The 13,166-nt window shown below is 36.7% G+C and overlaps 1 protein-coding gene across 1 annotated transcript; it reads right to left on the bottom strand.

Annotated features, from left to right (window-relative positions):
• Nucleotides 1–3,337: 3,337 nt before the first annotated feature.
• On the bottom strand, nt 3,338–5,731 carry LOC142345361 (uncharacterized). Its single transcript, XM_075397391.1, has 2 exons — nt 5,076–5,731; nt 3,338–4,307 (listed from the first exon to the last, which is right to left on the bottom strand). The coding sequence occupies exons 1-2, from the start codon at nt 5,406–5,408 to the stop codon at nt 4,056–4,058; spliced, it is 585 nt and encodes a 194-aa protein (XP_075253506.1). The 5' UTR covers nt 5,409–5,731; the 3' UTR covers nt 3,338–4,055.
• Between the last annotated feature and the right edge of the window lie 7,435 nt (nt 5,732–13,166).

Genomic DNA, 13,166 nt, shown 5'->3' with positions numbered 1-13,166 from the left:
TCTCTCTCTCTCTCTCTCTCTCTCTCTCTCTCTCCCTCTCTCTCTATAAACTTCTCCCCCTCTCCCTTTTCTCTCTTTCAGTGTTTTTTCTCTTACAGTTTTCAAACAACACAGCTTTCAATACTCAAATCGCTTGGTCTTCAGTTTTCAAATTAATTATCTATGAATCTAATCCTAAGGTTGCCTCACTTCTGAACGCATCTGTTCAAAATTTACCATCCATTATGAAGGAATCTTGGTCCTTGTACAAGGCTGAAAAACACTGGGTGAAACCAGACGCTCCTGGATTTTATTGAGTTGTTGAAGCACATATGTTGAAGCGCTTGAAGTAATGAAAAAAACTACAACCAATCCCAAAGCATATAACCACATCAAGTCCGTAAAATAGCCAAAAATAGCTTCTTTCTCCAAATAGAGCTTCTTTTTTCAAGTAAAGCTTCGTTCTTCAAAATCTCAGCGGTGAATCAGCTCAATGCAAAGTATAACTACTGCAAGCAAGCATTTAACTCATTGCATTGTCTGCAGGAGCACTCATAGGATGTGGTAATGTTGTTTTTTCAAAGAAAAATTCAGCAAACCAACTCTTCAGCTAACGTTGTGGCTGAGGCAAAAGTTTGTTTGTTTTCTGATCTAAGTGATAGACAGGTCTCAACAATGCACGAATCATTTAAAGTGGAGAATTGATGAATACAACAGCTCACTATTTACGTTATTGTATGAAGCTCAGAGAGTGTTTTCAACTAAGGCTGCAGAAAACATCCATAAAAACAGCAAGAATACTGACTCGCTCTCAAGTAAGTCATCTGAAAGTCACCTTTTCTCCGATAAGACGACAAGCTCATCATCTGTATTGAATATAAAGAGACTATTTCAAGTAACAGAACTTATTGATGGTGATCTTTATTGGTTTTTATACCATGGCTCTTGTTTCATATTATTCCGCCTGCAATAAGTCTAGGATATACAATATTTTGGCAGATAGACCCGGTTCGCACCAAAAAGATTTGAATTTAACTGCCACCGGTAATTTTACAGAGGTAATAATTGACGGAAAGATGGTTCGTCAAATTGAAACACTCAATGAACATCAAAATTTTATTGTGAATCATGTCTTAAAACAGCTTTTATGTAGAATCAGATGTAATGATGTTACAGGACTACAATAGGACTGTCTTCATCTAGCAGTTCTGGACACAGTTACATTTAGCTGTGGAAACATTGAATTGATACTTAGACAGTATTTGTATCACGTGGTATTTGTAATACCTTTAGAGTACTTCGTTTACGTCGAGAATTTCTCACCCTCTACAGCCAACACGCCTATTACGTGAGTTTTGAGTGATCTGCCTCGGTTTTGCACTCAGCGGTGCCGTCCTTCTTTATTGATCATTTGTTTTGTTTTCTCTAAGGTTCTGCCGGTTGTTCTAACTTCATCTACTGTTTTACCATGTGAATATTCAATTGCGCTATTTGTGAGAATTCTAACAAAAAAACGAGTGAGATTAGTCTGCAAAAACTTCGTTGAAAACCTAACTTCGATTGTTTTCTAAAAGCTTCTAAAGTGTTCCAACGTGCGCCCATGTCCTGAATATATTGCAAATGTCATTATTTTTGTTGAAGCTTTTACAATGCGTAATCAGTTGCGCTCCTTAAGGGCAATAAAATTAAGTTGGGTTTTGTTAACGTGTTAGAAATAAAATGGGCATTAATTCGACATCAAACACTTCATTCAAACAAAACGTCATCAATCGTGATTTATTTGTCATAAATATATTTTTTCTGCTTCGTTTGGAATCATATTGCTGCCCTTTTAAAATTGTCAAATTGAAGAAGAAAATATTTTCAGCAACTCCGCCTAATGTTTGAAAAGCCAGCAATTTTCTTAGGCTTTTAAAATTTTTGTGCTCTATTAATTACCTCTTGAATCCTTTTTGCGATTTTCTTAGACTATAGAGACAGATTTTTTTCGTATTTTTTGTCGAGGCGGATTTTATTAGCTCAGTTTCTGCTATTCAGATTTCTTTCAGCAAACCTTTATCCTATTATGTGATAAATTCCAATTGCTCAAGTTGTTTCATAAAAATTTTGATTTCCTAAACGGTTTCTTGAGATTTTAATAAAAGTCTGTGTTTGATTTTATCCTTTGGATTATTTTTAAGTGAAGTCAGCTAGTATTAATTCAAATTGAAATCTTAAAACGTTATTAAAAGTGTAACACATCAAACGCTTCCACTATTATTTTTTATGAAGATTTTCTGAAGTTTCATTGTTCCTAGTCTCGTTACCGGGATCAAATTTCTCATTAGTATGAGCCTTAAACCGGCCTTTATCGGATTTTTTAAATTCTAGCACCATTTTAATGGACTTTATAAATTGGGAAATCTAATCAAAATCATGTTCATATTGAAAGGTATTGCCGTTAACTTAAGTGATTGACACAACAGACAATACCGCCTTTCTTGTGATTCTGTGATTATCAATGAGCAGTCTGTTGCTGTACGATTTTTTACTCTGCATTTATTGATTTGTAAGTTGAGCTGGAGAACTCAACTCTGGCATATATTGCAAAAAAAAGAGATATTTCAACTTTCTGAGAGAGCACTTTCTTCAATAAGTGAAGTCTATTTTTTCCCCAGATGTCCGACGAACAACCAAGTGATCAAAGATCTTTATCTGGGTCACATGAAACACTTGGTTGTTGGTCGGACATCTGGATAAAAAAATTGATTTCACTTCTTGGCTTAGTTTTTTGTCAGATGTCTTGAGAATAAAAAGAATTTCACTTCTTATAGATGATTGGAGCACTCTCTCAGAACTTTTCATATAAACTTTTCGTCCAAATCATTTTAAATTTGGTTTATGCTTGAGTACGCCAACTATTGCGAGCGTCTACTGGCACCAAAAAAAATCTACTGCAAACGATAGTGGCTGGTACTTTCAGGTGCCGAATTCCATTCTATGCGGAAAGCGCTTAAATTTTGTGACAGTGCTTTCTACAAAAGAATTAAGAGCCTCAAAATTGAAAATTGAATCAAGTAAACGTGAAAAGTACTTACGTTCCGCTGTAAGGGCATTTTAATCCTTTTGACGCTCAATTTTACGATTCAATGTTTTGAGATGAGGGATTATACTGCAATTAATCTGCCGCACATTTTTTGCAGAACACGGTTTCGTGAAGCATAGTTTGCGGTAGAAAGCAGTTTTCAGTGCTCAACTTCCAGTTTAAAAGATAAAACATTGAATGGAATTTCCATATAGGGCACCGCCTTTTCGTTCGTAAAGTTTGTAAGTATCTTTCATACGCATGATGTACTAACATAGGAAAAGTGAATTCTGATATTAAAAAAGACTAAAATTACTTAAAATTGTGTACTGGTAGACGCCCGTATTGGCATGATTATTGTTCGATTCTCTCAATAATTTACCACTACAATACATTACTTTTAACCCCAATTATAGCCAATCAGACAGTCCCACAACAGACGCAACTCCAGAGTTTTTATGCTCACCTAATGGATGTGAGGAAATTAAAATCTTTGTCACCCAATGAGAGGAGATTTGTTAGTGACTTTTCTTGTTTTTTGGCGCAATAGAATCAGGGAACTCAGGGGAGATCAAACTAAAGAAACCGATGAGATCAAGAAAGTATCAACGATGGCTCAAAGAGCGAGTTTTTCAATGATGATAAGATGACTTAGACATTCGATATGATGAAAAATACATGGGATATGCGTCGACTGCTTAATGTTTAATTTGAACTTTCACTTTCAATGATTTCCACTTTTTTTAATTAGGACCAATATTCATGCTGCTCTGAATATAAACTTTGATTAGGCAAATCGCTCTAAAAAATTCTCTCGAGTTCTTCTATCTGTACATATATGTACACATACATCTAACTCTGTTGTAAAATGTTAGTTTCCCTGTGCCAAAGTTAAAAAATTGCGTTCGAAAGCGCTTTGAGTCGGACTTTTTACATCACATCCTTTTTTTTTAGAAATTGTTGTTTCATATGGTTTTCTTTTTGAAGTCGAATCAGTTCAAAATTTGGCTGACTACAGTTTTTCCACCTCGTTGTCTTCACCCGCGAAATCATCTTCTCTAGTATACATTGGGGTGAGGAACACTACGATGAAACTGAGGAGTGAGAATGGGAACTGGATCCAGTGGAGGAACATCGAATATCCCCAGTCGAGGTCTTCCATCTCATCATTGAGACACCAGGTGCAGCAGAGGGGACCAAAGAAGCCACAGGACATCTGGATGTAGCTCAGAACAATCGCTCCGTTGTAGATGTGGTGATGCATCTGAAATAAACAGCCATAATTGCTCTTAAGATCCCCCCCCCCCATCAAACTATAACACTTATCTTGCAAGATAACCGTATGATTTTCAATGGGGTATAGCTATCGGATCGTTCCCACCCTGGTTTAAAGGCGGACAATGTGGAAAGTGAAATAAAGCCGAGGTGGGGGGGGGGCAACTGAAATAGTAGAGACCACAAAATCTTTTCATAGGTCGACCCGTCGTCTTTTCATACCCAATATCAACTAGGGAGTCAACCCCTACCCCTCCGCCTCCAAAAAAAACTAATTATGCGCCCCCATGATAGTTGACACAAGTCATTACAATATTATGCTTAAATATAGCATCTATTTGAGAATGCTAATTCTAGTATACAACACAAATAGGTGCGCCGAAAAAATAAAAGTTTCAAGCATTCAATTTCACTTAGTAAAATTCTCGGGTCAAGCTGTATTCACCGCTCACCGCTAAAATGTTACAAACTGTGTTTATTTCGTAAAAGCTCAAAAAATTGCATTGAATGGTGTGAAATGTTAATTGAGACTTCAACTGTGTATTCACGGTCAATACTTTGCCTGAACCCCCCCCCCCCCCCCCGACTCCATAATTTTTTATTCTTTTTATTAAGTCCACACCTAGACCATGGGAGTATTCAACTCATTTACCCATAAAAAAACAATATGAATCGGTCACGTGCTTAGCTCTGGCCAATCATTTTATATTGAAACCCTCGATCTAACTGCAGTTGACGATTATTGAAAAATTCTCACCGCGGCTGACAAGTAAATGGCGGCATGCTTTGTCAGAACCAGAATGCCAAACTCGATCAAGTACGAAATGAGTCCAACTGCAATCACGTACTGGATTGCGGAAGCCACCTTGGACACCTCCAACATCACCAAGTCCGGCATATTCTCACATCCGGGAGGTCCTGCCGCTGGACACTTCATAAACTGGCCATGGTGAGTGACGTCACTCGTTTTATATTCCACAGTCGAGATGGAGGCGGAGAGAAATGCGAGACAAACAAGTTGAAGAACACCAGCCCCAATCATCCACCAGCCTTTGTTGGCTTTTCCGTATAACTGGTCTCTGAAGAACATTTTTCAACGTGGTCTGACTGTTAGATCACCAAAAATGGCGTTTGTTCAATTTGAACGAGTCGTGCGAAAACAAATTCTGTTCAGCCTCAAACACAGTTTTTAAAACTCCTTTGAGACAAAATACTTAAAAGCAAAAATTTACAACTCTCTTTTCATTCTGTCAGCTCAAAAAAAAACAAAAATATTCTCTCAAAATGTTTTCTAACTAATCAATTGTTTTCATTAGATAAAACTTCGTTTCATCTGCGTTTTAACTCATACAAAAAGTTTTCAAATTGCAAGTTCAAATTCTTGAAAAAACAAGTTGCTGCTCGAATAGTTCTCTTGTACAAGGTTCAGTTTGAATCAGAAAGCGCACGAGATCAATTGTAATTTACAACGCTCATTTTACTATCTTTGAATAGGTAGAAGTTTTTTACAAGGATTTAAATAATGATTTATCTAACATGCCAAAGCTCGCTTTTAATTGATAAGCAGCATGAGGCTTTATTTATGACGTAGTTTTAAAGACCCCCATAAAATTCAAAGTACGCTCAAGCAAGCCAAAAACCAATTCTTGATGGCCGCTCCAAAACGAAGTACAATTAGAGCAAACGAAAAGACTCTTTTGAAGCATCAGTTTTCAAAAGTTCAAAAGTTTGATGGAGGGGACTACAAAAAATGGCAAAAATAGTTCTATACAAGTCAATTTTTGGACTTTCTTATCATGCATGTTGTTTGTACCCGGACTTACGATATCAAATACAGAATGTAAAATTGAATGCTCTTATAATTCTATGAAAAATGATGACAATATGCTTGCTTTTTGCAAGACATAAGTGATGCCACTCTGGAGGGAACCACCCCCAATAAAAACCGAAATCTGGGGAAGAGCGCCTTGTTACGGACTGTGTAGGCTGTTAATAGAAATAATCGCCGTTGGAGTAATTTTGATGTTTTTTGCGCTGGAATTATAAATTCAAAAGCTTGTACTGCTCAAAAATATTAATGGATGACTCACCCACTGTAATGACTAACGCAAATTTGATCTTGGAAAAATTTACGTCAATTCTTACAAAACGATGTAGACGCTTAGCAAGAACTTGGAAACGCTTGACGTAGCTTCCCATGATCCTAAGAAGGATACTGTGGGAATGCAAATTATGCTGACAAGAGACTTAAGAATGACATCTTTGGGTTCTACCCAAAATAAGCAATTTAGTTGATTTGATGTAATATAAATGACAAAAATCTAATTTTACGAGAGTGTAGCAAGGTCCGACATTTTGAGGCTGCTTTATAAAAAAAGCAAACCCACAACGACAGTATGATGGTTTTTATTGGTTTGCTATTTCAACCTAAAATTTGAAAAATCCAAAAGTCACTGCAAAATTTCGAATACTTTAAACTCACTACAAACTCAGCTTTTTCTCCAAAACAATTTTTGAGGAGCATGAGGAAAAAGTGAGATATATTCGTTACAAAGCTCTCAGCCACACATTCACGCAGCACATTACCGAGTCAAGAAGATTTTGCAGATTTATTTAAGAAAAACACTGAATTACGCTGAATTCCCGAAAAACTTTAGCGCAACCACCGAACATTATAATAATTTGCTGAAATACTCTGATAAGTTGTACCAAGTTTCTTTAAATTCGCGGAAATTTAAGCGCAACTGTTTCACTTTTTTTAGCGCACTTATTTTAAATTTTTTAGGATATTTCAGCGCTGTTTTACGTTGTTTCCGCTGAAATCTTTGCAAACTCATCAGCGCATTTCGGCGCATTTTTATTGAATTCTGAGCAGATCTCAACCCATTTCAGCGGATTTTTATGTAACGCTTATGAACTGATCAGTCCAAATTGGCTGACAATTAAAAAATTTTGTCTTTTTTCCGAACTCATCCTTCATTGAGTCCTCGAGCTCCAGAGTAATTTAAAGTTTGAGGGAATAAACTTTACCCGAATTTCGGCATTTAAAATTTGCACTCTTTTATGGTTAAATTAGAATAAAGACTTTTAATTCCCTGGGTCGAGATTTCAGCGCCCTTTCAGCGTATTTCGTTGTACAAAACACACTGAATCCAATGAAACTATGTGAGAAATGCTAGAAATTTGAGGAAACGCTGAAAGTTTCAATGTTCAATGCAACTTTCAAGCAGTTTTTAAATAACTTGAGCGCAATTTCTGTCTATCTGCCACAAACATTTAACACTTTTTTAGCGCTTTTCTTGCAAAATTTCAGCGCATCAGTCTTAAAAATTCAGCGCATTTCTTACACAGTTTCAGTGGAATTCAGCGAATAATTGTTCAAGGTTGTTGCTCTGAAGTTCACTAAGCATTTTTAGTGATATTTTGGTAAAACGAAAACGAAAACGATCGGTGGGGAAGGGCTCTTCACTGTGGAACAATTTGATAGGTGTGTCTATCATAACCAGGTCAGTTTATCTAAGAAAACGTAAAATAAACAGAGAGGTCTCTGTTGCCTTAAGTTTTCTATTTTTAGGCTTACTCATTTTTTCGTGTGAAGTAGACTCACCAAACTCCATATGACTAACCCAATCCGGAAAACTCTGAAGTCAAACTTCAATTATTACGACTGAGCTATGGGGCTTAGCCGGGGTCAATGGTATACATATATTAACGAATAATATAAGACAACATCAATTGTTGATGAGGTTCAACCTCAATGTTGATCTTCACAGAGTGCCAGATAATTCACAGAATAGATTTCTGTCGGCATATGAGTTGATTTCAGTTGTGAAAGACATACCCGTCATCTTATTCTTTTATACAGTAATTTAACAGTCTTTCCAAAAATTATAGCTAAATCAGGCAATCTGGTCACTGTGAGGTATTGATCTCAAACAAGGAAAAACTAAAAGGAAGGCAATTATGGTAACATGTAAATTGAGAACAGAGAAAATTTATTACACCAGATTTGGAAAGATTTTTGACTGAAACAAAGGGTTTTCTTAATAATTTTTGGAGAAACTCGCGAGGCAAAATTGTATCTCACTAGTTCAAATAATGTGGGAAATGGCTTTAGTATTCACGTAATGGAGACGTGACCTGATGTAGAAAACCCGTACCTAACTCCAAGTGCGTTTCAGCACTGAGCCAGTATAAATGCAATTCCTCGTCATTACTGAATCATAGACTGAATCATGTCACTTTTTTTACTTGTCAGCTTGCTTTCAGTCTGATTTTATAATAGTCAGACTTGGGCCAAGTGTAAAAATGAAGATTAGTACGGGGACTGCACCCAAGATCTCTCTCTCTCTCTCTCTCTCTCTCTCTCTCTCTCTCTCTCTCTCGCAGTAGACGTTTGTCCTCCTAACTGAGCCATCCAGACGGTCGGAAGATTCACTTTTGCGCCGTTAATAATACCGTTAAAAAAGCGAATTTCAAGCAAGAAAGCGAGCAAAATATATTACATGGCAGACTTGCATTTACAATTTCCCAGTACTGATTTACACTTAGAGTTCGGCACGGGAAGACTTCGTTCGGGTGAAGTGGTGTTGAACTAACATGTAGCTATTCTTTGGGTGCTGCAACTTGGTTTTGTTTACCCGGTGGAATCGGTTGTTCACATCCATCCGAGTGAGATGTAGGAATCAAAGCTGAAATTAAATGTGGTTGTTTTTTTAAATACGATAAAAAACTGTGTCCTAGACAAAGTTGCTCTGATATAGTGATACAAAGATATGCATCATTAAAAGTGGAATTATGGCAAAAATGGTCAACATTATTCTATTAAAGTCAGCTCCAATAAACCAAATTGCTTGTTCCATGAAATTTCTGTTGAAAGATGAAACGGTACAGAAAAATATGAAAAATAGGGAGAAATTTTCCTCGGAAAAAGATATGGAAGCTTGCCAAACTTACTGAAGCAATGAGATAGGAAAAAGTTCGATTAAAAAATTGGAATAATTACAAACAGTAAAATAAACCAATTCAAGCCTTTTTTGAATTTTTAAAGCCGAGCAAAAGTTTCAAATAATAGCAAAATAAAATCAACAAATCATAACTAAAGGCTAGAAACCAATTTAGATTCCAATCTCGCCTCCAGCCTCGCCAATCTCGCTAAAAACCAATCTCGCCTTTTAAAATTGATTATGAGAACTTACAATACTTTCAAAAAATCTTGAACGGATTTGAACTGCTTTTGGAAACTGGCCTTGAAAATCTAATGCCATAATATTTGTCGACTTTTGGGTGACAGTTGTTGCAGATTCCTTCACAAATATTTTTAACCTAAAAAGCATTGGAGAGTTGAGAGTTTTAGGGCCTTGCACATATGGTTTTGATCAAGCATTTCTATGAGCACTTGGGCTATCAATTTCATCATCCCGCAGAAAAACAAAAAACTTGATACAATCGATTGAAAACGATATTAGATGAACCCCCTTCATCATGACGACAAAAATGTGTGCATTGTTTGTTTTTTGGTCTTTTATTTTACAAAAAAATCTCACAATAGTAATCTTGAGTTTTGGTTAAACTTGTGGATAAACAATGACAATTTTGATCAAATATCAGTATCCGTACAGCCTTATTGTAAGAGTGTTATGTTTAAGCTATTGAAGGCCTTAATATCAAAGGTTTCAGAGAACAGTTGTTCCAATATTGTTTTGTTTGAATGAATTAAAGCGTCTTTCTTTTGGTTGCTTTTATAAGCTTAGGATTCAGGCTGTTCAGTCTCATCTCTTTCAAATATTACGGACTTGTGCAAAGAAACCCAATCGCTAAATTCACGCGCCTGGAGATGTGCAAAAATTATCGGAACAATAAAATTTTCTCACGAAGGAAAATGAATTGGCTCACGAAAGAGATTAGGAAAATTTTAAAGCTCCGAAAAACTGATGGTAGAAGGTTTGCTTAATCGCCAGTTGTTTGAACAATTATGATATTCCTCTATTAAAAGAAATTTCTGTTCAAGTGCTTTTTTGCTCTATTCATTCAATTGCTCTATGGTTTATTCATTCTAAATACGTATTTGTATAAAATTTTGACAAAAAATGCCTCTAAGAAAACGCAGGAATTGAAAATACCCCAGTCAAAGTCAGACGGTTATCTTGCAAGATCTTGCAAAATTTTTCCAAGATTCTTGCAAGTGCAAGGTAATTGTCTATCTTGTAAGACTGTTGCAAGATAACTGTCTTGCAAGAAGCACCGGAGACGTGCCTTAGCCGCAACGTGTGGCTCTCTAGCTTTTTTGAAGATTAAAGAACAGAATTTGACCTATTTTCTAGCCTCCAAAGAAAAGAATTGCTCCACAGAAAAAAATGCCTCCAGAGAGAACTTAAAATTGCTTAAGCTATTTCAAACAATTAAGAACATAATCAAAATGCGCAAATTTGGGAACAAAAAGGTTTGATAGTCTGAGCGCTACAAGAGGAAGCTAGGGAAAACGCATATAAATGAAAACATCAGCAAAACAAACACAGGCTCATGAGAGGGGGCATCGAAAAAGCTATGAATTTTTCTGTTTAGGCACAAAAAAAAACTAAACAAAAGCAAAGATTCTGACGTCATTTTTGAATTTCAGATCAGTATTTCGCTCAGTAGGAGCGCCGCTCTGCAATAGAACGTTTTTTAAAGGGATCAGAAGGCGCACCAAAGTTCCCATTTACGAATTTCATCATGCTCCAATTCAATCAGCAAAAAACATTTAATTATCGCTACGTAAAACGCAAGATCAACTTTTTTGAATATATTCAAGACATGATAATGCGATTTTTCTATTTTCACTATTGTCGCAAATTCGGGTCATAATGACTATTAAAACAGGAAAACTCTTATCAGTCTTTCCCAGACGAGCTCCAACGGTTATCTTGTAAGATCTTGCAAGATTCTTGCAAGATAAACTTCCAGATCTCGCATTTTGCAAGGTAAATGTTATTTGCGAGAGTCTTGCAAGACCTTACAAGATAACCATTCGAGTTCATCTGGAGTAACCCTGATCAGAGTTTTCCTGTTTCAATACTCACTATATCATCAGAGTTTGAGGCCACTCGGGTCCAGGTTTGGTCCAAAAATAATATAAGATTAGCGGTGAATAGTGGCGAAAAAAACTTTTTCCACCGCAAAGCGCCAGCATCTTGTACCGTTGAATGCGGTGAATTTTTGCGGTTTTTAGCGGTGAAAATTGTTTTCACCGCTTTCACCGGATTTCTTACAAAAAAGAAACTGACGTACATGGGTTCGAACTTCTCACATCATGCATGTCAACAACTTCTTATTCCACTGCGCCATCTGACAGTTACTTCACTTAATTTAAGATAAGCGTTAAAATTAGAGCGGTCAATTTTTGTTAGATTTGCAATTTTAGCGGTGAAAATTTTTTTACCGCATTCTGCTTTTAGCGCTAAATTTTTTTCACCGCATTCTGCTGGTAGCGACGAAAAAATTTTCTATCACCGCTTAAGCGGTGAAAAAAAATTCCACCGCTTAAAAGTTTTTTTTCACCGCGTTCATTGCTTTGAACGCAAATTTTACACTTTTACTCAAACTCACCGCAAATCTTGCATCTTTCTTGAACCCAGCAGACAAAGAATATATTGTCCTCAAAGGTCAAATTAATTAATTCAAAGGCGAAATGAAGGGAATTAATAACAACATCGAAAGGGCATTAAATACCAACTGGGTATTTGGCTGGGTTTTTAATACAGTCCTCCCTTTGCTATTACAACAATTGATAATCGTTGCACGGCTGTTTTGAAAAAAAAATGTTCGTCCACATTTCTGCTATATGAGAAGCTGCTCAGGAGAAAAGCGGCGCATAGCTTAGTCTAACCATCGGTTCTGTTCTGATTTGACCCTTCCAAGCAACCCCCCCCCCCCAATTTTACGACCCCAAAGTGCACGTACTACTTTATATATGGCAACATCTATTTAACAACTTAAAATTTGTAAATGGGGGGGGGGGCAACAAGAAAACAATGCGGGGGGGGGGGAGGGATGGGGCGAGGGGGTGAAACAAAATTGATCTGTTTAATCTTGACAGCCGACTTATGTAGTTATATTAAATTTTTCTAGAATTAATTGAGCAGTAAGATTTTATATCAGATAGACAATTTATCCATGTTGTTATAGTAACAGGAATTTTTGAACGCGATTTCTCGATTTTAAATATATTCGTGACTTCTGTGACCCTTTAAAAGTTCTTAAAATGGTTTGTTGTATTTAACTAGTTGCAGGGCTCCACAACTAAGTCTCTCACCAATCGCCACTCTGATCAATTTTATTTGTTTGCGCAAATTATGAATGTCGTTTCTAATAAGTATCAACTTGGCGATAAATTTTGCTGCTTTTTAAAGACACCTTTGACAGGATAACTCATTTCTGTTGTTTTAAAGAGAACTTCGAACAGTTTTATTCGAATACAGCTTCGAATACAGCTTTGGGTAAGAGGTTGCATCAATCCAACTGGGAAAAATCGGGGACGTTCTGGATAATGAATCAGTGACCCAGATCGAAGCGACCTCAGATTAGACCATCTCATAGCGCACACATGCGCATGGTGCGCTCGAATTACATGGTCTGGAAAAGCCATCGAGCGTACTTTAGTTTCGACTATGGATTGAAATTTGTCTGATCAGAGGTAAATTTGGCATGGGACTGTATGGTCAGAGGCGGATCTGAGCTCACATCATTCGGATCAGGAGTGAATTTTGAGCGCTCGATATTCTGATCAGTGGAGGCTCTCGAGAGCACTCTAGTTTTAACGAAAACTGTCCTGAATGTGCGATAGTCTGCTCAGTGAAGGTTTCGCACG

Source organism: Convolutriloba macropyga, chromosome 9 (genome assembly GCF_964194025.1).
Source record: "Convolutriloba macropyga chromosome 9, txConMacr16.3, whole genome shotgun sequence".
NCBI classification, from domain to species: Eukaryota; Metazoa; Xenacoelomorpha; order Acoela; family Convolutidae; genus Convolutriloba; species Convolutriloba macropyga.
This window is presented reverse-complemented; position numbering and strand designations above follow the sequence as displayed.

Excerpts from the sequence above, each read along its gene's own strand:
- LOC142345361 (XM_075397391.1), bottom strand. The coding sequence starts at position 5,408 with ATGTTCTTCAGAGACCAGTTATACGGAAAAGCCAACAAAGGCTGGTGG. Across the intron at positions 4,308-5,075 it reads CCATTTACTTGTCAGCCGCG|ATGCATCACCACATCTACAA; the intron begins GTGAGAATTTTT and ends TGTTTATTTCAG.